Raw genomic sequence first — 25,072 nt, forward strand, 5'->3', positions numbered from 1 at the left:
TTTAAGGATTCATGAGCCTTTCACCTTTCTGCGTGACTCCCTTGCAGTGAGCTAGGTCAGACAAGCATGATCCCTTATTGCACTGATCCCGTTGAGCCCTCCTCCCTTGGGCACAAAAGCCCCAGATGAGACAGGCCTTCACCTCTGTTCCCTCTGCTCGCTTTTTCAACACGCATCTCAAAAAGTCCCACAGCTACACAGAACAATGGCACAGGTTTCCAAATAAAGAACCGCACTGCTACAGGCAGCCCTAGCATGCTTCCAAGCCCAGGGGTGCATGCCTCCTCCTAAAGAAAGACAATGCCACAGGGGCCTCCGTTCTCACCGTACTTGTCATAAAACGATGTGAGAGACTGTAAGTTTACCAGCTTTTTAGATGTGATAGACGGGCTGGTGTAAAGCTCTTAAAAAGTCATGAAAACCATCATGCATTAATTATTATGGCTGGTAGCAATATATAGTGTCTCATTACATCAACCAAACTCACTGGTGTTCACATGCTTTTTAAAGCTTTCCTATCCCTCACATTGCAGTACTGACACTGTAATACTCCAATTTGTTTCATGTCAGTGTAGGGAGACATTCATATCATCAGGCCTGTTTGTTATTTGTACAGAATTCATCACTGCCTTTTATTTAACCGTCACCATCATCTGTGCTCTGTGACATTTGATCGGTTTACCCTCAGCCTTTAGCTTGACATATTATGCCTAGTTTACAGAAACTTCCAGCTCTATTTGCAAATCGTGTAAGCCCTGTAAAGGTCAGACAACATCAGCAGTGTTGCAAATAAATAGCCGAGGAAGATCAGACCCCTGCTGCTTTTATTAAAATATTTTGTCTTGAAATTGAACATATCTGAACTGAAAAGATTTGGTAGATGGACTTTTAGCAGTTGTGAAAGTAGTGATTAAAAGAACTGTGAAGACTGCCCTGTCCAAATCAATGGCTGTATAGGTCGTCTGTGAAGGCGACTCATTACGACCCCTGTTTACATTTAATGTTAGGTGGCAATCTTAGTACTTATGATGAAAGCAAAGGAGGAAGTTCGGTGACATAGTAAAAAGAGCAACAAAGATTTTCATACAGGAGACAGCCGTTCGTGTCCCATGTGAAACAAACTGCGTTTTAAATTACATATTTTTCTTTTACTTTCAGCACATACTGTAGCTGCCCTTACAAAGTACGAACTGCTGCATGGAGTCTGCACACAACTGGGACATTCTACTTCATCATAATATTGTGCCTTAACCTTGACATCCTTGCTTATATATTCAATGCAATTCGTAGTGAAAATTTAATAAAAAAGAAAAAGTATGTGTTTTGGAATGCAGCAAATCTTAACGATACCTTATGACAAATTCGCTGAGCTCACCAAGGGTGGTGGTCTTGTGATATAACGTGAAGTGATTACGGTCAACAGAAAATATCGGAGCCAAAAACTCACCCTCATTGTCTAAAAGCCGCCTCGCCAGTGAATGAACCACACCCCTGGTCCAATTACAACTACAGGAAGTGAAAGTGACCAAAAGAACGTATGCAGCCTTAAAAAAAATTAAACAACAGAGGTTAAATACACATTCTGGCTCCTACAAGTAGTTTTTATTTTTAAGTTAAAACTGCATTTAAGGTAGATTGCTTGTGATTCATTGGTTGATTAATTATAGTTATTGCAGCTTCTGTTAGTTCTCAATGAGCTGTCATCTGTCTGGAGCTCAGTCAGTGTGATGAATCTTTCACCGCGCAGTGGACTGTGGTTCGACTGGCTATGCACTGACTATGTACTGGGACATACTCAATGTTTTTCTGGCATACTAAGTAGCATGGTACTATAGGTAAAGGAACGCACCACAGAAGCCTTTATATGACTAAAGTTAACTTAAGCAAGGTACTTAAGAAACATCACATACAACACATTAGCTTTAGGTTAACTTCTGTCTCAAAAGTATTTATTTTAACACATCTTTCCAAAAACTAACTAAACAGTTTTGGTGCCTAGACCTACTGTTTCACAATGTAAACATGTGTGCCTGTCACTGGTTACCTCCAGTGGTTATATATGTCATTTCAGGAGTCCCTGGCAACCCATTCTGTCATTTAAGTATGAGGACATATTGCAGCTCTATCTTATGGAGTACTGTGAGAGGGATAAGTGATCCCACCTGGACGCCGCATGGTTAGACGTGCAAAATTTGTGATTTGGTTTTTTATCAGTCCACCATCCAGTCAGGGCTGACACACCAGTCTATCATTTTATGAACAGCATACCTCCCTCAGCTTGTTTCTAAAACCAACTGTGCCATCGAGGGACCGGGCAGTGGTTCTTCATGCACTTACAGGTGCCCTGTTCAAACCCCTGGAGACAGCTCAACCATACACTCTAAGTGCAAGAGACATTTAACAGGCAGCAGGGCTGTGTACCTGCTAACTCCCTTTTGGCCCTGCAGGTGTTTCTAAATGGGGCTCCAGTGTGTGACCTGGCAGAGGGCATGTTAAAAATATATTACTGGTTTGAAATTGCTGACAAGGTTTATTTAAGTTCATCTACCTATAAACCAGTAGAGCTATTAGTGTGTGGATACATTTACATATAAGATGGAAACTTAACAGTAGCATGTTACCTGGATTTAGAAACTGATTTTTAAATTTAATTTGGATTTCAGTCCCATAGCGCTGAATCATGGGTGTGTTGTGAGACAATGGGCCCCTGGGTGCAGATATGCAAAAGGCCCCACCCACCTCTCCTACATGGGAGCAAGAAAAACAGTGTTTGTGGTGGTTTTGCATCTTTTGTTTTTGTTTTTTCACCTGTTTTTGTCATCATTATGTATCTTTTGGTCATTTTGTGTCTCTTTACAGTTCCTTTGCATCTCTTTGTAGTCTTTTTCCAGGTAAAGGTGAGGGGGGCCCCTGGGCATGTGCCTGGTAGGCCCATTCAGTAGTCCGTCCATACCCAATAGATTCCCTATATCTTCAAAAAAAATATATCAAGGATACATATTAAGACTATGAACTCTCTCTTTTTTAGATTTTTGTACAGTTTATGAATAACTATGTCTTACAGTAATGCATAAACTATCTTTTATGACACAGAGCTTCTTCACGGATGAAGAGATGAACATCTTGAAGAAGTTCAAACTCTATGTAGAGGACAACTGGAACAAGTGCGACATGGTTGCCATCTCACTTTTTGTTGTTGGGGTTTCATGCAGGTAACTGACATTCAATGAGATTGATGACACTATTGAAACATAACACAGTCACTAGCAAGGACCGCGCCACAACAATATGTCATTTTCCTGAATTACAATCTGTAATCTGTTGTTTTTGATTCTGCAGGATGGTGAGCGACACGTACGAGGCAGGAAGGACCGTTCTGGCGATAGACTTCATGGTGTTCACTCTGCGTCTCATCCACATCTTTGCCATTCATAAGCAGCTGGGCCCCAAGATCATCATCGTGGAAAGAATGGTGCACAAAACATCACCAATATACTTATTAATCGTTAAATGATGTGTAGTGTAGTGCGTTATAAAGATGAAAACATGTGTCTGCTTCTCCTTTACAGATGAAGGACGTTTTCTTCTTCCTTTTCTTCCTGAGTGTGTGGATGATTGCGTACGGTGTTGCCACTCAGGCGCTTCTGCACCCCAATGACCCACGAATTGACTGGGTGTTTCGCAGAGCCCTGTATCGCCCCTACCTGCACATTTTTGGCCAGATTCCTTTGGAAGAAATTGATGGTAAATTACAGTAGATGCAGATTTATGTGTTTATTCATTATAAAGAAGATTCAGCTTTAAAATGTATGTTTATCTATTAAAGAATGTGCCCTGTGACAGTTTATTATCATGTTTAATATTGTATTTAATCATTAATGTGATCAGGGATGCTTCCTGTTGGCCTGAATGTTATGTCTTCTCTTCTAATTTTCTTGTTCTCTCATGAAATGGAGCACAGCTGCTCGCATGCCTGAAATTAACTGCACCAATGACTCAGAGGAGATTATCATGGGCCTACGGCCGCCATGTCCCAACATCTACGCCAACTGGCTGGTCATCCTGCTGCTGGTTATCTTCCTTCTTGTCACCAATGTCCTGCTGCTAAATCTGCTCATTGCCATGTTCAGGTCAGAGGCTGGAAATCCAGAAAACCCTCCATCTGTTTGTCTGTCTGACGATATGAGTCAGCATATGCCACTGACTTCTTTGTACATGATAAAATTAAAAAAACCCAACATATTTAATTCTTTCTCTCTTTTTGTTTCCCTTCCATTCGCAGCTACACGTTCCAGGTGGTGCAAGGTAACACAGACATCTTTTGGAAGTTCCAGCGATACAATCTGATTGTGGAATACCACAGTCGTCCAGCACTGGCCCCACCCTTCATCATCATCAGCCACCTCTCTCAGCTTCTCCTCAGCCTGGTCAAACAGCCTGTGTCCAAGCAGGAGCATCTTGGTATGAAGGTTATTTCTGCATAATGTCGCCACATTTCCATTAGGAACTATTCTACTGTATTTCAAACAGACACTGAAGTAGTTCACTGTTGCTTTTCTCTCTAAAGTCAAATTAAATTATACACTAAAAAAACAAACTGTGTGCTTATCTCTGTCCTTCACCTGCTGTATCCATGGAAATTGCCTGTTGGTTAATTGGTTACTGGACTGCCTCCTTGTGTGTGTGTGTGTGTGTGTGTGTGGCCAGAGAGGGAGCTGCCGGCAGGGCTAGACCAAAGGCTAATAACATGGGAGACCGTGCAGAAGGAGAACTATCTGGCCAAACTGGAGCGCCAACATTGGGAGAGCAGTGAGGAGAGGCTCAAGAGCACCTCCTCAAAGTAATTATTATTTTTCCAATTTTGTAAAATCACTCATACAGCAGGGGTATGAAAGCATGTAATCTTCTTGGCAAACAAGCTCTGATAACCCCGCTGGACACAGCATGCCCAAACGGTAGCCTGTTGTAAAGCTCTCCTGCCCCCTAGTGGTGGACATGATGACGATTGCAGCATTGAATATGATTTTTAAGTGATATTTTGCTTGTGACCAAGGGTTCAGAGCCTGCTGAGGATTGTTGGTGGGTTCAAGGACCAAGAGAAACGACAGGTATCCATGGAGTCTCAGGTAAACCTGGAAAAGTGACATTTTCCTGAATCTATTTCACATAATCATGACACAATGGGCCCCTGGGCACAGATATGTAAAGGGCCCCACTACATCTCTTACAAAGGAGCAAGACACACAGGCTTTGTATCTCTTTGTAGTCGTTATGCATCTTTTTGTTTTGTGTCTGTGGTGATTTTGTGTCTAATTGTGGTTGCTTTGTGTCTTTTGGGGGTAGGTTTGTGTCTTTTGTAGTTGTTTTGTGTGTTTTTGTGGTCATTTGGGTCTCTTCAACATAATTTTGTGTCCTTTTTGGTTGTTTTATGTCTCTTGTGGTCATTTTATGTCTAATTGTGGTTGTTTTGTCTATTGGGGGTACATTTGGGTCTTTTTTTTCTTTGTGTCTCTTTATGTTGTTTTGTGTGTTTTTGTGGTCATTTGTGATTCTTTTAGGTAATTTTGTGTCTCTCTGTTTTCGTTTTGTGTGCCTATGTGGTTGTTTTGCCTGTTTTTGTTTTGTTATTTTGTCTCATTGCACTTTCTTTGCAACTCGTGGTCATTTTGTGTCTCATCGTGGTTGTTTTGTTTCTTTTTGTAGTCACCTGTGTCTCTTTGAGGTAATTTTATGTCTCTTTGAAGTAATTTTGTATCTTTCTCAGTCATTTTGTGTCTTAATCTGTTATTTTTGTGTCCTTTTTGGTTATTTTGTGTCACTTTGTGGTTGTTTTGCATTTTATTGTAGTTATTTTGTGTCTTTGCAGTTTCTTTGCAACTCTTTGTGGTCCTTTTGTGTCTCATTGTGGTTGTATTGTGTCTTTTGTGGTCATTTGTGTCTCTTTGAAATAATTTTGTGTCTTTTTTGATTGTTTTGTGTCTCTCTGTAGTTGTTTAGTGACTCTTTGTGATCATATTACGTCCCATTGTGGTTGCTTTGTGTCTATTGGGGGTACATTTGAAGTAATTTTGTATCTTTCTCAGTCATTTTGTGTCTTAATCTGTTATTTTTGTGTCCTTTTTGGTTATTTTGTGTCACTTTGTGGTTGTTTTGCATTTTATTGTAGTTATTTTGTGTCTTTGCAGTTTCTTTGCAACTCTTTGTGGTCCTTTTGTGTCTCATTGTGGTTGTATTGTGTCTTTTGTGGTCATTTGTGTCTCTTTGAAATAATTTTGTGTCTTTTTTGATTGTTTTGTGTCTCTCTGTAGTTGTTTAGTGACTCTTTGTGATCATATTACGTCCCATTGTGGTTGCTTTGTGTCTATTGGGGGTACATTTGGGTCTTTTTCAGTTGTTTTGTGTCGCTTTCTGTTGTTTGGTGGTCATTTGTGTTTCTTTTGGGTAATTTTGTGTCCTTTTTGGTTGTTTTGTGTCTCCTTGTGGTTGTTTTGTGTCTCTTTGAAGTGATTTTGTGTCCTTTTTGGTCATTTTGTGTCTCTCTCTGTAGTCATTTTGTGTCCCTATGTGGTTGTTTTGCCTGTATTTGTTTTGTTATTTTGTCTCATTGCACTTTCTTTGCAACTCATTGTGGTCACTTTGAGTCTCATTGTGGTTGTTTTGTGTCTTTTTGTAGTCACCTGTGTCTCTTTGAAGTAATTTTATGTCTCTTTGAAGTAATTTTGTATCTTTCTCAGTCGTTTTGTGTGTCTCTGTGCCCGGTGGCCCATTCAGTAATCCATTTATGCACTTAACACTCTGACAGACAGTTTGCATAAACCTCAGTTACTCCCGTCTTCGTCTCCAGATTAGATATTGTGGAGAGGTGTTGTCCTGGATGGCAGAGTGCTTCGCTCAAAGCACACTCAAGTGCGGGAAAGAAGCTCCAAGAGCTCCAAGTGAGTCTGAAATCCGAAACTTGACTTTAAGTTGGTAAACCAGACACTCTCTGGCACTACTGTATGTATTTCAGATTTAATATAAATATATCATGAAATTTCAGTGTCTCTAACAGGCTACAAGGCAGGCAGCACCCAGGACACACCTCAAAGTCAACCAGAGAAAGAAGTCAAACAAGAAGCTGCTGAGGCCAAACCAGGTCACCCTGGATATGGAGCTAATAAAAAATTTCCTTACATTGATGAATGAAGGTGATAACAGTAACTAGTAGACAGCTAATTATGATGCTATGTGTATGATTTTTAGAATATTTTGAGATGGTGTAACTGGGAGAAAGGGGACATTGATTTGGGCTTTAAATTAATAAAATGATGGTCGATGTATTCCCAGATATCTGCCTGTTTTGAGTGTTGTTCCAGGGGAGTTTGTTATACATATCTTAAAACACAAATTCCCTTAATTCCTTTCCTTTTGCAAGTTAAGCTTTCGAGTTTTAAAAGATGTGCTAAAACATAATCATCTAGGGAAAAACGGCATGTCAGGACACATTATTAATATTTATACAGCAGCAAAAAGTACACAATGTTGTTTCATTGGTTTAAATAGTTACTTAAAGAACCAAAAAAAGTGAGACTACAGTTGCTCTGAATTTAAGTAAGCTTAGCTTTAATTTGAGGCTATTTTTGCGTCAGTGTTGTCTCATATGCTGAAATTCATGGAAAACATCTCATTCAGTTATCAACAGGAATCATTCTGCACACAGTCAAATCATTTTAAATGGAATCGTAACAATGCAATGTTACAAGTGGAGAAAAAAACTAAAATATAAAACACAATATATTAATTACATCATGTAAAGGCTTAAAAGGCAGCATACTGGTTTAAAGTAAAGACACTCAATCATGAAGTTGGACTTCTGTCTACTGTCAAAATATCTTCCAAGGTCACATTGGGTAGGAACTTGTGTGAAAGGCACCTAAACTCTGTCAAAAGGAATATGAGCAATTAAGTGACAATCTGCACAGCTGTAACGTATTATACCACAATCTGCCACGACGATGGAACTGGGCTAAGAGAAAATCCTCCATTTTGAAGAAAGTGCTGTCAGTTTTTGTTGATTATGTCAGAGTACATTATAAAAAGTCAAAAGTACTGAAGTATGAAATGATTAATTTGGAAAGTACATGTATGTGTTTTGCTAACAGGGTTCCCACGCATTTTCATGGACACATTTCAAAACGTTTCCAAGACTTTTCAAGGACCCATGATAAAATTTCCATGACCATTCACAATGTATAAAACTAACTGCTCCATCTCAAAAATGCAGCACAACTGAAAGTAGTGGTGGGCCATACCATAGGTACGCAAACTTTGGGATTTATGGCGCGACATGTAAAGTCTCTCATCGTGTTATTTTCCTCTTATTCAAACATATCGAAAGCGAAATTCAATGACTTTTCCAGGTTTTCGATGGCCGTAGGAACCCTGTTAAAAGGTACCCTGTGGAGCTTTTGCCTCTGCATTCAAACCATTTGCAAAGCAGACTTTTTTTCATATCCATACGCACACCAACTAGAAGTCTTCTTCTTCACCTGTTTCTGGAATATTATGAAGTTGCTTGCCATGTTACCGCCACCAAATATCCAGTGTAATACCATAAAAAACCGAAGGATGTCATATTGCCCTCCTTTTGTTTGATGGACAAGGTCAGACTTTTTGCTTTGATTGCTGCTCCATTTTCTCCAGTTGACATACAAGACATTCTGTATTGCAAGATTGCACCTCAATAAACAGTTCTTCAGGTTTCCATGTTTTTGGATCCATTGGACTTGCACATTAGAATCCTGGTCAGGCTGAGCCAGCTGTCTCTGCACACATGAATGGCGTGAATAAGATGCTGTTGGAGCTCTTCCAGGTGTTTTTTTTTTCTGGAAGGAAAATTGTGATCACAAGTAATCTGTGTTTGTGGCATTTCTTCATCATTGTGCAGCCATTTCTTTCACATGATTTGGTAGAGAGGAATGTGTTTTTGGACGTCCAACTGTGGCCATTACAAGAAGACTGCGACACACCCCAGTGCTGTTGCTGGGGGATTAGTTTCACCTGTTCACCTTTTGCGTCATTTTTGATAGCTTGTATGCAGTACTCATGTACAGTCGTTGAGAATGTATGTCTCATCACCCACATGCCCCTATGCATACATGTGGGTCCGTGTGTGTGTGCTAGTTTAGGATGAAGTACAAAATACAATGGGAATTCGCTCCATCGTGACACTAGCGGTCGGAAACTCCACAAGGTATCTCTAACATTCAGTGCTGTCTCTAACAACCAGAACAAGAGAGCAAAGTCATGTAGTAATATTCAGTCTGCAGGCAGGAAGTACACGTCTTAAACTGGTGAGCTGATTAAACATTGGTAACTATTGACCTTACAAGGCCTGCTGAATGTTAGTACCTTGTGAGTGAAGACATATATTGCAAATATATTAAAAGGATTGTGCTGTATATATTTATTAAAACAAAAATCACACTAACATTTAAAAGTCGGTAAACAAATAAATACTAGCATGCTTGCAGTGTCCAAATTTTAAATGTGTGTGTGCTGACATCTCTGCATGATAACGATCCTCCTATAGATATGAGTTTGGCTTTAGTCCCTTGAAACTGAGGCCTCGTGTCCTCTGGGCTGCACTGTCGGACCATCGCGGTGAAACATACTGTCAAATCGAGGTGTCACCTCGCAGCGGATGAGTAGAGTGTCATCTTTAATAAAGGCTCTTTGACTCAGCTGCTGAAGGTGCAGAAAGGTGACATAGCCAAATCCTTTAGGGTTGCGCTGGATGGTGGGCTTCTGGAAGGCTTGCAGGTCGGGTTTAGTCTCCATCACCTCCATGTGGTGCTGACCCTCGGGGCCCTGGTCAAGGATGGCAAGGCGGATGGTGCCCTGGAACGGCCAGGTCAGCAGCCCGTCAAAAGCTCCTTGCATGGTGTGGACAAAGAGAGAGATGAAGTTGGAGCAGCGCGGGGCGTTGGGGGTCTGCAGGTGCAAGCGCAGGCACAGCTTGTAGCCTGGACGGCCTGTGTAGAAGCCGGGGCTGTGCTCAACCACTGGGAGGCCTGCTTCCTGGCTCCGCAGGTGAGCAGAGAAACCTCTGAGGCGCCAAATGAAGATACCGTGACTTTGCTGGGCCTCAAGCTCCTTCACTGTCTCCTCCAGCATTGACACTCTACGCCTGATCTCTGCGAGATGGCCGGCCTGTGGAAGAGACGGGACAATAGTTTCAAATAACAACAGCTTACATGTGTCTGCACAGGAGGCGCAGCGTGAGCAGCAAGTTAGCAGAGCAGCAATAGCAGCTTCAGTGCATCATCTGTCTACAGAGGATGTGTTGCGCAGTACTGAGTGTGGGCCACCTGTGTTTTGGCACTCATAGCCAAAACACAATCACCGTAATTATGCATGTAAAATGGAATAAAATGGACATGAAGCGTAAAAATACATTTTGGGTTGTCTTTTTACGAGGGTACAGTGTGAGTGAAACACGTGAGCCTGCGTAGACAGCTGTATCGATCAAAACAGAAGACCAGCAGGTGACAGATGAGTGAAAATTGTAGCTGAAACGCCTCCCGTGCAGACACACAGTTAAAATGTCTGTGCTCACACAGGTATTGACAAAACAATGGAACCATCTGGAGAAGAGATGGACAGATAACTCTTGATATGCAGAACTAGAATTACTGCCTTGCGGTTGTGTGCCTCTGCGAACCAGCAAAGTTGCAGTTACGATTTACATCAAAATATCGATGCTGCTGCAAAGACATACATATAGCCTATGTAACATATTCCACACACATCTTTAACCCCTCAGTACAGAAGATCCATACAACCAGCATGCCAAGATTAGTGTCACCAATTCAGTATCTGACCAGATGTCTCCCTTTCTGTTCCTGAGTTATGGTGTTGAATTATGTCCAAAGTCTTGTTTTTAATCTAATTTTCTATTCTTTAGCTCTTTAATGGTGTTCTAGTGTTTCTTTTGCACTTTGTCTCCTTGCTTTTGATGTTTATGTAAAGCACTTTGAATTGCCTTGTTGCCAAAATGTGCTATATATATATATATATTGCGAAAAAAGTGTTTCTGCAGAACATTATGATGTCACAGAAAAGTTGACCTTTGACTTTTTGAATATCAACTGTCATCACTTCATCATTTTATCCAATGAGACATTTGTGTAAAAGTTTGTCATGATTAGCGTATACATTCTTCAGTAAAGGCCAAAAACATGTCTCAAAATGTCACGGTGACCTTTGACCACCAAAATCTAGTAAGTTCCTCCTGGAGTCCAAGGAGACGTTTGTGCCAAATGTGAGGCGGGTGCAAGTTCACTGTGACCTTGACCTTCAAAATCTAATCAGTACATCCTTGTGTCCAAGTGGACATTTGTGCCATATTGGAAGAATTCCCTATATGTGTTCTTGAGATACTACATTTTCAAGAATGAGACGGATACAAAGTTTCAGTTACCTTGACCTTTGACCACCAAAATCTGATCAGTTCATCCTTAAATCCAACTGGATGACAGGGGCATGTAGTCAAGTGAGACGCATCACAAATTGATTCTGTGATTACACATAAAAACCAGATGCACAAAGTTCTATTCAAGGACATCCATTACCTGTGTCTCTTTTAAGATGATGAGCTCACGCAGCTGGTGATCCTGCTTCACTAATCGTCCATCCATCTCCCTGAGCCTCTGCATCTCCTCAGTGGGCTGAGACGGGGCAGAGTTGCTGCTGCAGCTTGCAGCTCCTCCTCTGGGCCCGCTACAGGCTGAAACTGATGCTGCAGCTCCTTGATCCTCCGAGGAGACCGAAGGTCCTAGCGCCCACAGGGATTTGGGTGTGGTGCCGTTGAGGCTAAGGCCACGCAGGAACTCAGCCATGTAGCGCATGTGCATCTGCGTGAACTCCTGCATGTGCTGAGCCAAGTTGTGGCGCTGCATCTGCAGGAGCAAGCAATTTTTATTTGTGACATCTGGTCTGCAGGGCTGATGGGACTAAGAGTCGTGTAACAAGGCAAGTTCTCAAAGATTGTTCTTTTAAGGTGAGACACCCCTGGCGAAAACATCGTTCAGTCATACAGTGGTCAATTTTCGAGATTTTAGGCTTCAAAAACATGTCTTCTTTTAGACTAGTGGAAAGACACAGTCTAAAATACACATCGAGATGTTTATTTTAGCACAGAATTCTGTTCTGGAAATTTATTTATTTATTTAAATCTATTTAAACAAACTGTAATAAAAAAAAGGGTCTTGTTTTTCGTCTCGAAAAGTATGACATTTTACATACATATCTTAAAAGGCTGTTTTCTACAATACTATGACCCAAAAATCTCAACTTCAAAAGCACTTACATACACCAAACTTTCTAGTTTTACTCTTATTCATATTCTGAAAGGTTTTCCAGAGGGGTTTGTTCATAAATCATTCATACCCTGATTTACATACCATTTTATTCCTGAAAACAAGGCAAAAATGTATGCAAATCAGCACATTTTTACTAGAGCATGCTCCATTTCCATTTTCGAACATAAAATTTTAGGAAACTTTTAAGGTTAAAAATAATTGTCTTTACATATGTAATCAGCGAGGGAAGTTTCATGTGTCTCAAGTGGTATCGATTCCTTAAATGTTGACCCTATTCATCTGAGGTGTCTCCCCTTAACAGTGTGTAGTAGATTTGAATTTGATCACCTACCCTTTCCTTACATCCGAAGGTGCTAAAGTTACAGGCAATGGGTGCTTTTGGGCAATCCGTATCACAGTGAGACTCCATCTGAAACAAAGACATCATCAGTTTAGCTTCCTCTATTTACCCTTTTATCCTTTATCAAGTCAATCAAACACATTGGTTATTAATGTATAATTGTGCAACTGTCTTAGAAATAACTAATTTCTTTTCTCATACAGAAAAACATTTAAACGTCATCAGTTGCACTTGCTACTGCAGAAGTGGTGGAACTGTGACATGTGCTGTGACCGGGTGTGGAATGGTTCCCCATTATTCAAACAAAAGAGAAGTTCTTGTTGGCAGAAGCTAACTTAAATGATGACCAAATCACATCTATAAAAAAAAACATTTACCATTGCAGACATTGTGAAACTCACCTGGTCTCTGATGAGATCCATCTCACAGTACTGGCACTTCACATTGGCAAAGGGACACTGCTGCTCATGAAGCTGAAGGAGCAACCAAACCAGAGTGTGAGAAGACTAAATCCTCACTGATACACAATGCAGCTGTTTGATGCTCCTATGAGAACTATTCTGGCAAAAAAGCAAGAGAAGCAATGACACAAGTGAGTCTACCTTACCTCTCTCTCCTCATAAACAAAGCTTGCCACACAGTCTGGACATGACACAGGTCTCCGTTGGCACTCGACAGTTTTGTGCTCCTCGAGGTGGCTCATTCTCACAGACTGCTGACACTGTGGGCAAGGCACCGTGGCAAACTGACACTGTGCCAAGTGATTCTGGGAGGAAAATAAGACATTGAAACAATGTGCTTAATGGTTTTTTTTCTGCAGTCGGACAGCAGTGGTTCACATATTACAATTTCACCGTCCACAGCAGAGAAAGATGTTGTCTTGGCGCCCGACACATTTTTTACATGCCAAAACAAGGACACATAGTGTGAGGAAATGTTGGAACAGGAAGAGTCTGTGCTGACTATGGTGCTGTTGACAGGGGAACAGGCAAGCTGAGCTGCCAGTATCTTACTTGTTGCCAGTTTTTTTACTACCTTATTTTATTGTTGAGGCAGTTCATTCTGTTAAACGGACCGTTCACCCCCAAAATCAAATATTTTCCCTCTTACCCAGAGAGCTGATAATCAGTCTAAATTGTTTTAATGTGAGCTGCCAAGTGCTGGAGATATCGGCCGAAGAGATGTCTGCCTCCTTTCAGTTATAACAGAACTAGATGGCACTCGCCTTGTGGTGCTCAAAGCAGCAAAAAAGGATTTGGAAAAACTCAACAGCAATGTCTCTTTCCAGAAATCATGACTTGGTAACTAAAGATAATCCAATGTTATTTTAAATTCTGCATTTTCATCTTAAATGTCTCGTTTCTGAGTTGTAAGTTGAGCTGCATTCGAAAGCAGAGATGCTTGTCACTTAAAATCCTCACCTCTAAATGTCGGAGCTCCATTTTCTCAGCACAGCCAGAGTTTGGACAGCGGACAGTTAGCGAGAGTATCTCCCGTTTGGCAAAGTTATCAGGAAACAACTGGTCTTCTGACAGCCTTTCATTGTCCACAGGGCACCTCTGTCCTGTATCACTGTTTTGCACGAGGGAAGAACAGGAATAATTTAGGCAGTGCATTGAGAAAATCAGGCTCTGTACGGGGCTTTACATTTCTGCAGGACAGCCAGTGTCAGTAAAAATGTTGCATCATTTAGACACTGTACCTGGAGCACATTTATTTTTAAAGAGCCACACGACAGCATACATACCGAATTGATTTCTCAATGCAGTTCTTGCAGAAACGGTGACCACAGGGTGTTTGGATGGCATTCCTCAAAGCCATAAGGCAGATAGGGCACTCGTATTTACTCTCTAGGGGTGGGTCAAAATCCACATCATAGCCTTGAAGGGGGGCAGGGGCCTGAAGACTAGAGGAGGTGCTGCTCATGAAGGTACCGTGGCTCTCTGACGGGCTGAGAAGGGATTCTTTTTCCAGCATTGCCAAAGCACAGCCGGACAGCTCTCCACCAACAGCTCCTTCATAGCTGTCCTCCTCCAAACTCCCTTTATTACTGTCAAAGCAAGCCATCTGTAGAGGGTGGGACAGAAATGAGCAATCAAAGGGTGAATGTGGCAAAAGAAATAAAGCATTATATTGAATGTAGCCTACATATTCCTTTTTTCGCCAAGATGGCATCAGCAGTTATTTCCTCTCTTAAAGTGAGAGGTCAATACTTCATACTTCCTTTGCTGAAATTAACACCATAGGCTCAAAAAAAAAAAAGAGACACAGGATTCTAAAAGACGAATCGCACCTAGCTTGCCACCTTTTTAGAAATAGCTTCATCCCTCAAGCCATCAGACTTTTGAACTCCATAAGATGATTACCCTCTTACACAACACTAACTTACACTGAACTCAGTCAACAACCCCCCACTCACACGCTCACTGATCTCTGGTCTGAGCTTGATGGACTTGTATAATATATTCCTTTAACTTGAGTTGGACAATATTATTGATACCTCCTTTTTATTTATTTTCATTTATACCTCCTACTTTATGTTTTTTGTTTCACTTTGGGTCTAGAAAAACAAGTAAAATGCATTATTATTATTTTTGTTATTATTATTATTATTATTATTATTATTGTTATTATTAATATTGTTGTATTAGTAGTAGTAGTAGTAGTAGTAGTAGTAATATATGAAGAAACATACTGAGGATTTAAAGTTTAATACACTAAATAGTATAAACACAATTACAGCTCAGCTATAGAAACACACAGAAACCACATTATCTATTAGTCACACTCTAATCCAGTGACTTAAGACTGTAAAATATAAAGTGGAGGTGTTTCAACTGTAATTAAAGTCTTGACAGCTCCACTTTATCTTTTACTAGCTTGTCACTGCTGCTTTAAACTCCTGCTAACACTGGGTAAAGATCCACCTAGCCCATAATGGAAACCATCTTTTAACTAATTAGTTTCCATAATAAGCATGTCTCAACGAGCTCCTGGCTGAAGTAGCACCCTGGCTTACACTGACACTACGTCGTAAAGTATTTCATAACAGCTACATTCTTGTTTGCATACGATAATTACTGCTGGCAGTGTTGTCACTTGATGCAGTGGTCATGCCCCTGGATGCGGAACTGCAACTTTGAATCAGCTCTGTGCTAAAAAGCGATTAAAAGAAACGATACTGACCGAAACAGCGGGCACAGCAAACACACGTCCTCTTCGGCGACAACAGCATTAAAGTATCATGTCTGTGGAAGCAGATATTAATCTTTTATAACACCCACCTTTGCCTTGAAAACGCCTCGAACTTTTCGTTTCTACACAGTTTCCTGTTTTCTTTTCCCGACGTCATCAGTGATGACCTGTGGAGTTTTTTTTACAGTCTTGGGCGCGGGCGCTGCGGGCGCGAGCGCCGCCGCGTGGCCGGAGGCTGAGCACTGCTGCCACAGAGCAAAATGAGACAGAAAAATGGCGGACCTCAGGAAAATCTGTCCTGAGTCTTTGCCCTGTCGTGTCAACTATTCGCGAAAAACGTCATTTCAGGGGAAGATTTTCATCCTTCTGTGCATTCTTATAGTGGACTCCGGAGGAGCTACGACACACTGGGTTGTCACGGAGGATGGGAAAATTCAACAACAAGTATGACAGTTAACGCTTGCTCATTGACCTGCTAACGTTAGGTGGCTAGCTTGTAAAGCTATATTCGTTAGCATTAACGGTAACGTTTTCGTTATGCGGTTTGTTAACGTAATTTCAGTGGTTAATTTGACCTTATCAAAACGTGTTTGCCGGCTCCGGTAACGTTACAGACTACGCAACAATGTAACAAAAATATTTTGTTTAGCTAAGTCGGTTAGCTGACAGTAGCTAACTTACCTTAAACCTGACGTTATCGTTAGGTGTTTGAGGTCAAGATGACCAGTATATTACAGGCCTATGTCAACATCCGCGTTTAGTAATGCGAGACATTACGTTAATGTTTGTTGGTGGCAGCTGCTCGTATACAGCTGTCTTCATTTAGAGAGGCAGAGCGTGTTGATGTTTATGTGACAGCAATATCTCCATCTGAAAGTATGTGTATCTGAGTTGAACACACTAACGTTACTTCTAATATGACTCATTTAAACTTGAATAAACCGTCATATCCTTAGATTAATCCGCTGGTTGCACTTGCACTTACGTTTACTCTATGCCAGTCCTTACTGCACTGTACATGTTTTTTGTTTCAGGTTGATTCACCTTTGAATCTGAAACATCCACATGACGTTGTGATCTTCATGAGGCAAGAGACTCGTGTTAACTACCTCAAGAAACTGGAGGTGTGTGTGTTTCCCTTTGGGTTCTCATCCTGTTGATTCTGGTTTATGTCTCCCAACAACAGAGTTCATTGCCTTAGGATAAATTTGTGCAGAAAGGAGATTACAGTTTCTCAGCTATGTTGGGAGGAAAGACCATTTTCTTTTATTTGGAATTAGGGCTTTGACGTATATTGATAATATATTCATATTGTGATATGAGACTAGATATCGTCTTAGATTTTGGATACTGTAATATCGTAAGTGTTGTCTTTTCCTGGTTTAAAGGGCTGCATCACAGTAAGGCAGTGGTTCTGAAATGCCGTGGGATTTTGTGATAATCACACATTATTATAGCAATATTCAACTGGGCCTATACAAAAGGTTATGAATACATTTTAATTGACAGTATGTTGTGTGCACCAATTTCCTAATAAAGAGGCAAACTTTAATTTAATTTAAAAACCCGCCATGGGGAACCTATTTGTCACCGCTGGCACATGGGAATTATAAGCAGTGACACATCAAAAGCCCTAATTGGCAGCCAGTGTGAGGGAAGATAACGTTTAAAAGGAGAAAGCAGTGAGTGTGACAATGGATCGTTTTATTGTACGGAGCAAATTACAACAAAGCACAAGTGAAGATGACCTACCACCGAAAGGAAAGAGAAAGAAAAACTGTCAGTACAGAGTATCAGGAAAGCTAACAGTCTTATTTTTATTTTTGTTGTCTGAAGTCGTAACAAAAGTGATAACACATGTTATAGAGGTGATAGTGCACAGATATAAATGTAGGTGTGCCTTGAGATTTTGGCTTGCCCTTAAGTGTGCCTTGAGCACAAAAGTTTGAAAACCACTGCAGTAAATTGATGTAATTTTCTGAACTTAACAGGCTGCTTTAGCTTTCTATTATTTGTCTTTACCCACTTATCATTCTATCCACATTACTGATGGTTATTTATCAAAAATCTCATTGTGTTAATATTTTGTGAAAGCATCAACCATACAATCTCAATATCAAGGTATTTGGTCAAAAATATTGTGATATTTAATTTTTTCCATATCCCCCAGTCGTATTTGGAACACAGGTACTCTCTATAACTACTTTAGTCACTGATAAGCGTTACTTACTCTGTCAACTGTCCGTTTCTTGTGCTTACTAGTTCTCACTGGTTATTGTTGTGCAGAAGCAGCTTGTGGCGCAGAAGATTCATATTGAGGAAAATGAGGACAGAGACACAGGGCTGGAGCAGAGACACTACAAAGAGGATGCAGACTGTGTAATGGCTAAGGTACCTCTGGGAGACCTGGACCTGTATGATGGCACTTATATCTCCTTGGAAAGCAAAGACATCAGGTAAACTCTCCTCAATAAAACAAATCATTGCAGACATTCTTGCTATCTCTACAGTGGTTAGGACATCATTTAAATTTAGTTTAATGTCTCTCTATGATTATGACGAATGTGTCATCTTAAAGCTATTTTTCTGCTGTCCTCCTATAGCCCTGAAGACTATGTGGATTCCCGGTCAGCCCTGCCCCCAGATCTAGAAAAGCCTGACTGTGCGAAAGCGTTTGATCTACCATATAGTATCCATGCTTTCCAGCATCTCAGGGTGAGTTGAGGCCAAACTTGTTAATTGGTTTGCTCAGAGTGGAACAAGATGAGAATGACTCATAATCAAAAGAACCATCTAAGTTGCTCTCATCACCCAATAAGTATTTTGTTTAAATTGGTATGCTGACTTAAACTTCTGTTTTTGAGCTGGTTTACGCTGTAACTTTGTTTTCAGGTACTCTCCATTCTCAGATTTATGTTGAATTGAAACTCTTTAGTCACGTGTGCTTAACATAACAGTTATTGTTTAAATAAGTTTTCAGTTTTTATTCTTTAAGTGTTAGCATCCTGTTTGATGGAGCTGACATTTTCAAGTAGTGGTCTTTTTACAGTTTCAGTGGAAAATTATTTGAACAATGTAAGAACAGAGACATACAGGAGAGGATAATATACAACCAGAAATGGGCAGATATGTGATGATTATCAAAAATGGTCTTGATGGGTGGATCTGAGTGTTTTGCAGATTTTCCCTATTAAACGGTCAGCTAACAGCAAAAACAGTCATATTTCTTAGTTCTTACTTCTGGTACAGGGTTACTGAAGCATCAGCTAGTCACAAGAGCAAGTTGAGTATGGACAGAGTTCAAGAGCACCAAAGATAAAACAGAAGCTGGCCATTTTCTGACATAGACTGAAGTGTCAGTTTATGAAGACTGAAGTGTGAGTTTCTCAGAAAGGGAAGCCCAGCTAACCTTAACAAATGAAATGCAGTATTGTTTTTGTCTTCAGTAATGTCCCTAAGGGCTTAATTGGAAATACAAACTAATGGCCCACAGTGGAGGCAGTTTCATGCCAGTGAATTACATCCTGATAATCAAGGACTAAGAAGAAGAAGAAGAGCTCAGAGAAAAGCTGGTTTTGTTTCTGGACAAAAAGCTAAGCTTTTGTTGCAGTTTATTAACAAGGCTGTTTGTATGATATTTAAATGTAGGTCCTTTATCGGGACATTTATATTCTGCAGCCCTTTGAGCAGTAAAGAATGGGGATATGCAAATCACTGTAATCTCATGATCTCAAAACAACACGATTGTATCTTAAATTTGCATTCAAGTCCAGCAGGAGTTTTACAAATGCGGCCCTGGAGTAAAGATTAAAGGGCAGTGGTGTTTTTTGTGGGCAAGTAACAATAAATTAAGTTGCTATTTTGTTACTGTTACTGTCACTTTTCATTTAGTCACCCATTTACTGCCTTTACTTGCTTTATCGGGTTAAGAGTCCAGTGGGCGGTCACCAGTTTGTCATAATTATTTGATTACAGTTGCTGAGACATTTATTGTGTGTGCTTTGAGAGTTGATATGCTGTTAACTTAGTTGTAAAACACTTGATAATTGCATTTAGCCATGTTGTCAGGGGTGAGATCATTTGTGCAGTGTGTATTATGCACACAACAGAGATGTAGCCTTGTCAGAATTCAAAGTAATTGACTCTTCCCTTCTGTCTGTTCCAGGGTGTGCAGGAGAGGGCAAACTTGACCTCCCCGCTGCTTTCAAAGGAGGATCCCATTTTTAGTTCATTGTCTCATAAGCTGGGCCGTAGTGTAGATGAGGTGGGCCATCGCATCCATCAAGGGTTACAGAGGGTAAGGTCTGCCTGTACAACTCAGCTTCTCTAAACTGTATAAATATTCCTTTGCAGATATTGAACAAAAGCAAGAAATGTGTGTAGGTTAGATTAAAAATAAGCCTTTTTTATAGAGATGGTAAAGCATGGAAAATACTTCATTTATCTGCCTCCTTCTCAGTTAGCATCAGAGCTGACACCAGATATTGAAGCAACAGTCATTGCTGGGACAAGCCCAGACCCATTTACAGTACTAGCAATTCAGCCCAATTAGACATGTGACAAAGATCCATTGTTCAATGCAGCAAAACTATGTTGGGAAAAACAAAGATTCCACAGAGATGTTACTGTTAGCAGTTATTCCTTGGAAGTATTAAAAAAATGTGCACTTCTTTATGATTGTGCGTTCCAGAACTCATCATCCTGGGTACTGTACAACATGGCGTCATTTTATTGGCGTATGAAGAACGAGCCTCAAAAGGCGGTGGACTGTGTGGTGCGTGCTCTGCATTTCTCCCCAAGGTACTGTCAGGCTGGTCAGAGGGCCACTGCAATTGTATGTTATTTATTGTATGCTCACAGGTGTTCACATTCTCATACTGTGTGTGTGTGTGTGTGTGTTGTACTTGTAGGCAGCACAAGGATGTAGCCCTGGTCAACATGGCCAACATCCTGCACCGCGCCCATTTCTCAGCAGATGCTGCTATTCTCGCCCACGCTGCCCTTGACCTTACCTCAGACCTCTTCACCAGCCACTACACCTTAGGCAACATTTATGCTGTAAGTCAAAGAAAAAGAATTTTTCCGCAGTTTGTCAGTACACTCTTTTGCAGAAGCTCAGTGCTATGTACGCCTGCATTTTAGGGCTTCCCCCTGAAAGTTAGAGGGATTGAAATTGTCAGTCGGAGACCTCTCAGTCGACTTGACTCTGTCCAGCAGTCGTTTTTTGGCAGCTTCTGGGGATGTTTTGGTCCCGAGATGTAGCTGCAGAGTGAGTGCTCCTTGCTTTCAAGCTGCTCTTCAGCATAGGCTGCTGCTGACCCAGAGGAAGAGAGGCTTTGCCCATCAGGCTCTGAGATAACATTATCTTCTGCCTTCTGCTTAGAAATGGTGAATTTACAGCTCACAGCAACTCAATACGATACAGTCTCTGGCTTTTGTTTGATATCTATTGTTGGCAGAAAATGTTGTTGCACATTGCCGATCCGTCGTTAGCTTGTTTACTATATTACATGAATGTCCCCGCTGAATCCCCTTCAAACTCTCAAACTTTATATGGAAAAAAAGGAACAAATAGTCAAATATTCGTATTGAACAGCCAAATCTGATTCGATTTGGCCACCTGTTCTGACCTAACAATGCAAACTTTTAGGTGTTTGGGAGGAAATATATAGCTAATTAAAGCCTACCTAACTAAACTCTAGTTAGCTTGCCTTTCAATCCTTTTCTTTCTGTCCTATGATTGCTACAGCACCTCACAGGAGGGTTATGTGTACCTAAAGTGCTGGCAAACATACTGATAAAAACTTTTGCTAACTAACCATCTGTAGTTGAGTTTCAGGGTTCCCATAACAAAAATGAGACAAAAATTATCTGTCAGCAATCTTACTGTTTAATGTATATAAGCGATACTATCTTCTGAATGTAAAGGTACAGCGTTTATACAATAAATAACAATCTGTTTATATCTGTATAAGGACTTAATTGAATCATCTGCGTCTTACTGGACTCACGCTGCAATTTGAGTCCCCAAAGCTTTTCACCAGCGTGTGGTTCTTTATACATGCACTGATTTTTGTCTGTTTAGTTCTTTTACTTTTGTTTCAGTGTGATTGCTACATGGAACAAAACACTGTTTGACCTCTGCTGTATCCATGGTCTGTTTGTCTCCTCTTGTATCGCTGTCTGACCAGATGCTTGGGGAATACAACCACTCAGTGCTGTGTTACGAGCAGGCACTGCAGGCCCAGCCAGGCTTCGAGCAGGCCCTGAGGAGAAAACACGCTGTGCTCTGTCAGCAAAAACTGGAGCAACGCCTGGAAGCACAGCACAGGTAGACAAGCACTCATACATACACACTCTTAAGTATTTTGGTTGGGTAAGATAATCACTCTCACCATATCTAGACATTTTCAAACTTGTCCCATGGTGCGCAACTGCGACACAAAAATTATAACAAACTTTCAGCTTACCAGTATGTTACAGGTTTGATCCTGGGTAGGGTTATCTGAGAGGCTTTTCCCCTGCTTTATTTTCACTGGAAAGTTTAAATGTTCCATTAAAAATGACTGGTAGAACTTAATTTGTACAAGTATTCCTTACAAATGGGCTCTCAAGCTGTTAAGCATTTTAGAGTACCTGGGACTGTCCACCATATTTCTGTTTCAACAAACATTTGTTGTTCTAAAAGTTCCTGAAAATGTATCATGTATGTATCAGTATAGGGGGTTTTTTTTTATTGATAATTGTAAAACCAAAACGCTTTTCCCTGTAGGGAAATTTTCCATGTGGTTAGACCTCTCCATGTGGCAGTCAGAGTATGTAAGTAAAAGAAAAGTCCCTGGAGCTGATAGAGAGCCAGTGTGGATTTTGTGTGGATACCAAGGCTTTAACTTACCGTAGGTCTTGTGGTTGTAGTACAATCATGTGGTATGCTTTGTTTCCCATCCTGTATTTCCCTTCCTCATTTTACTATATATTTTTAGATCCCTGCAACGGACACTGAATGAACTGAAGGAGTACCAGAAGCAGCATGACCACTACCTCCGCCAGCAGGAGGCACTGGACAAACACAAGCTGCTGCAGGAGGAGCAGATCCTGCGCAACATTATCCATGAGACCCAGATGGCTAAGGAAGCCCAACTTGGTAAGATGCCATGCACATAGAACTGAGGACACTTAAAACAAGATGAAAGATGAGACAGGTGTTCTGCTGTAAAGTGATATGTGTCAGTTTTGAGAAAGGTAAAGCTTTACCAGAACAGAAGTAGCAAAGGTGTAGAGTCGAGATCAGTGTGATTGTTTGGAACTCATGAGAGGCAAAAGTAAGCAAGCTTTGTGTGTGAGTTGTTTGAAAAGATGTCACATAAATCTAGCTCTGGGTTTGGCAGTTCAGAGCAGCACCTGAGCACTGTGTTTTATACGTCCTCCAGGGAACCATCAGATGTGTCGGCTGGGTCAGCAGCAGCGCAGCCTCTACTGCCCCTTTGACCTGCCTGTGCGTTATCACCGTGGCGATCTGTTTGAGCATGTCCACTATGTCCAAGTGAGTCTTTGGAATATTATGACATACTTGGTGATTATTGTATAGTTTTTTTCCTGCATAAAGAATTTTAAGGGAAGCCACACTAAACAAATTCCATGTCATTATGGAAGGGCCCTGTCTTTAGTTTTTGTGGATATTTTTGCAACCAGGGGAACATTACACGTGATAAATATTCCTTCAGTTTCTGTCTCTCAGTTCTTGTTTCTGTCTTTCTTCACAGTTTGGGGAGGAGGTATCGGTGGCATCCAGCGTGGCACTTGTGTCAGAGCGTAACTCAAACCAGACAGCAGACAGCCCCCAGCTCCATCCCTCTGTGTCTGGAGACCAGGACCCTGCTGCTGCCCTCTGGGGCAGCCATCAGGATTACACACAGGCAAGACAGAGAACTACATTTGATTGATTAAATTTACTGCAGAGTACGCCATCAAATTAAAACCAAAAGGAAATATGATACATCTGCAATGCTAATGCACAGTTAGCAGAATTCAGAGGCCTCACTGGACCTGCCAAAGAAAGTTACTGCTACTGTACAAAAGAAATTCTGGATCACATTTTGTCTTACATAGTAAAAAATATTCAAAAAATAGTTGGGAAAAAGTTTGCGGTTTAAGTGGCTCATTGCAATCTAAATGTTACTTGAGGGACTGATTAATAGGGTTGGGTACTGAACTCAGTACTTTTAAGGGTACCAACTGAATTCCATCGGACTTACCAAGTACCAATTCACGTTATATCAGTCAGTGCCAGATTTGGGTACATGAGAGTGCATCTGAGTGAGAGAGAGGCTACATCAACCCTGAAGTCTGTTTAATCACAGAGTCAGTGTAAGGGTGGGCCGAAAGCAGTTGCAAGTGTGATTACACTTTTCAGAACTCGATGCAAAGAACACTCGCTGCAGTATTTGTAATGCGAAATGAAAAGCTGACTTGGGCAACTCAGCCTGATTCTAGGCCGCAAGTGTGTCAGGTAAATTTTTTTTACTTGCACGTCCCATGCAATAGATACACCCTCATTTTAATCTGCGCAGCTGTCTGTACCTGCGTTCAGGCTCACGTCTCGGCCACGTCTCACTGGTGTAACCATGACCATAAACATTTAGGCTTCAGGTCTGTTTTTTTGACAGTACAGGCGCAAACGCAAGGTCGATCCTGAATAAAACTTTACTACAATTAACTGCTTCTTCAGACACACAATAGCTTTTTCACACTCCTCCCTGGTGCCAGACTGATAGGCTGGAGGTTGTAGGAGCAGGTTTGGAAGGGGAGAAGGAGGGAGAGGTATTATTTTGTGTGGGGTATAAAATGATCTAAATAATTAACATTCGTTCATTCATTCATTTCCTGTGACCGCTTATCCTGTTGGGGGTTGCGGGGGGGGCTGGAGACTATCCCAGCTACTACGATGTGACTTAGGCTGGGTACACCTTGGATAGGTCACCAGACTATCACAGGGCAGACACATAGGGCTCTAGTTTCCCGGCGCGGCGCAGGGTGGCGAACCCCGCGCAGAGCTAGTTTCAAGCAGCGCAACCCGAGGCGCGCTCAGTTTGGTAGTTTGGCAGACTGAGGTGCGCTGAGATGGGTGTGGCGGCGCAGCAGGGGGAGGTGTCGACAGATCCAGCTTGGCGCAGTG

At 41.2% G+C, this 25,072-nt stretch overlaps 3 protein-coding genes across 5 annotated transcripts in view; 2 read left to right on the plus strand and 1 right to left on the minus strand.

The window, feature by feature from the left end:
- Nucleotides 1-7,398, plus strand: part of trpm5 (transient receptor potential cation channel, subfamily M, member 5) — a 30,880-nt gene extending 23,482 nt beyond the window's left edge. Inside the window, exons 19-27 of the mRNA XM_050051146.1 lie at nucleotides 3,094-3,212; nucleotides 3,340-3,472; nucleotides 3,570-3,744; nucleotides 3,962-4,130; nucleotides 4,283-4,461; nucleotides 4,708-4,840; nucleotides 5,054-5,126; nucleotides 6,845-6,935; nucleotides 7,040-7,398. Coding sequence (XP_049907103.1) covers nucleotides 3,094-3,212; nucleotides 3,340-3,472; nucleotides 3,570-3,744; nucleotides 3,962-4,130; nucleotides 4,283-4,461; nucleotides 4,708-4,840; nucleotides 5,054-5,126; nucleotides 6,845-6,935; nucleotides 7,040-7,185 — 1,218 coding nt within the window. The 3' untranslated portion in view covers nucleotides 7,186-7,398. The remainder of the gene's footprint in view (nucleotides 1-3,093; nucleotides 3,213-3,339; nucleotides 3,473-3,569; nucleotides 3,745-3,961; nucleotides 4,131-4,282; nucleotides 4,462-4,707; nucleotides 4,841-5,053; nucleotides 5,127-6,844; nucleotides 6,936-7,039) is intronic.
- A 2,027-nt stretch (nucleotides 7,399-9,425) lies between these two features.
- On the minus strand, nucleotides 9,426-16,115 carry traf6 (TNF receptor-associated factor 6). Of its 2 annotated transcripts, none has more exons than XM_050060711.1 (8): nucleotides 15,987-16,115; nucleotides 14,450-14,769; nucleotides 14,124-14,274; nucleotides 13,310-13,468; nucleotides 13,104-13,175; nucleotides 12,694-12,771; nucleotides 11,613-11,939; nucleotides 9,426-10,191 (listed from the first exon to the last, which is right to left on the minus strand). In XM_050060711.1, the coding sequence occupies exons 2-8, from the start codon at nucleotides 14,767-14,769 to the stop codon at nucleotides 9,586-9,588; spliced, it is 1,713 nt and encodes a 570-aa protein (XP_049916668.1). In that variant the 5' UTR covers nucleotides 15,987-16,115; the 3' UTR covers nucleotides 9,426-9,585. The 2 variants fall into 2 exon arrangements, with proteins under 2 accessions (XP_049916668.1, XP_049916592.1); XM_050060635.1 differs by having other exon boundaries at nucleotides 15,889-16,032.
- Nucleotides 16,116-16,128: 13 nt separating this feature from the next.
- Nucleotides 16,129-25,072, plus strand: part of ttc17 (tetratricopeptide repeat domain 17) — a 23,595-nt gene continuing 14,651 nt past the window's right edge. The window contains exons 1-11 of one of the 2 annotated variants that reach the window (XM_050060501.1): nucleotides 16,129-16,341; nucleotides 16,932-17,021; nucleotides 18,184-18,353; nucleotides 18,501-18,612; nucleotides 20,063-20,194; nucleotides 20,588-20,697; nucleotides 20,808-20,955; nucleotides 22,089-22,228; nucleotides 22,881-23,041; nucleotides 23,328-23,440; nucleotides 23,661-23,813. In XM_050060501.1, the coding sequence (XP_049916458.1) occupies nucleotides 16,171-16,341; nucleotides 16,932-17,021; nucleotides 18,184-18,353; nucleotides 18,501-18,612; nucleotides 20,063-20,194; nucleotides 20,588-20,697; nucleotides 20,808-20,955; nucleotides 22,089-22,228; nucleotides 22,881-23,041; nucleotides 23,328-23,440; nucleotides 23,661-23,813 (1,500 nt within the window). In that variant the 5' untranslated portion in view covers nucleotides 16,129-16,170. The remainder of the gene's footprint in view (nucleotides 16,342-16,931; nucleotides 17,022-18,183; nucleotides 18,354-18,500; nucleotides 18,613-20,062; nucleotides 20,195-20,587; nucleotides 20,698-20,807; nucleotides 20,956-22,088; nucleotides 22,229-22,880; nucleotides 23,042-23,327; nucleotides 23,441-23,660; nucleotides 23,814-25,072) is intronic. The other variant, XM_050060420.1, reaches the window with a different exon arrangement.

The sequence above is a fragment of the Epinephelus moara genome, chromosome 1 (genome assembly GCF_006386435.1).
Source record: "Epinephelus moara isolate mb chromosome 1, YSFRI_EMoa_1.0, whole genome shotgun sequence".
NCBI classification, from domain to species: domain Eukaryota; kingdom Metazoa; phylum Chordata; class Actinopteri; order Perciformes; family Serranidae; genus Epinephelus; species Epinephelus moara.

Bases quoted from the DNA above. Each gene is read 5' to 3' on its own strand.
- traf6 (XM_050060711.1), bottom strand. From the start codon at position 14,769: ATGGCTTGCTTTGACAGTAATAAAGGGAGTTTGGAGGAGGACAGCTAT. The intron at 13,469-14,123 runs GTGAGGATTTTA...TTTTCCTCCCAG, and splicing joins TGGAGCTCCGACATTTAGAG to AATCACTTGGCACAGTGTCA. The intron at 13,176-13,309 runs GTAAGGTAGACT...TTGCTCCTTCAG, and splicing joins TTGTTTATGAGGAGAGAGAG to CTTCATGAGCAGCAGTGTCC.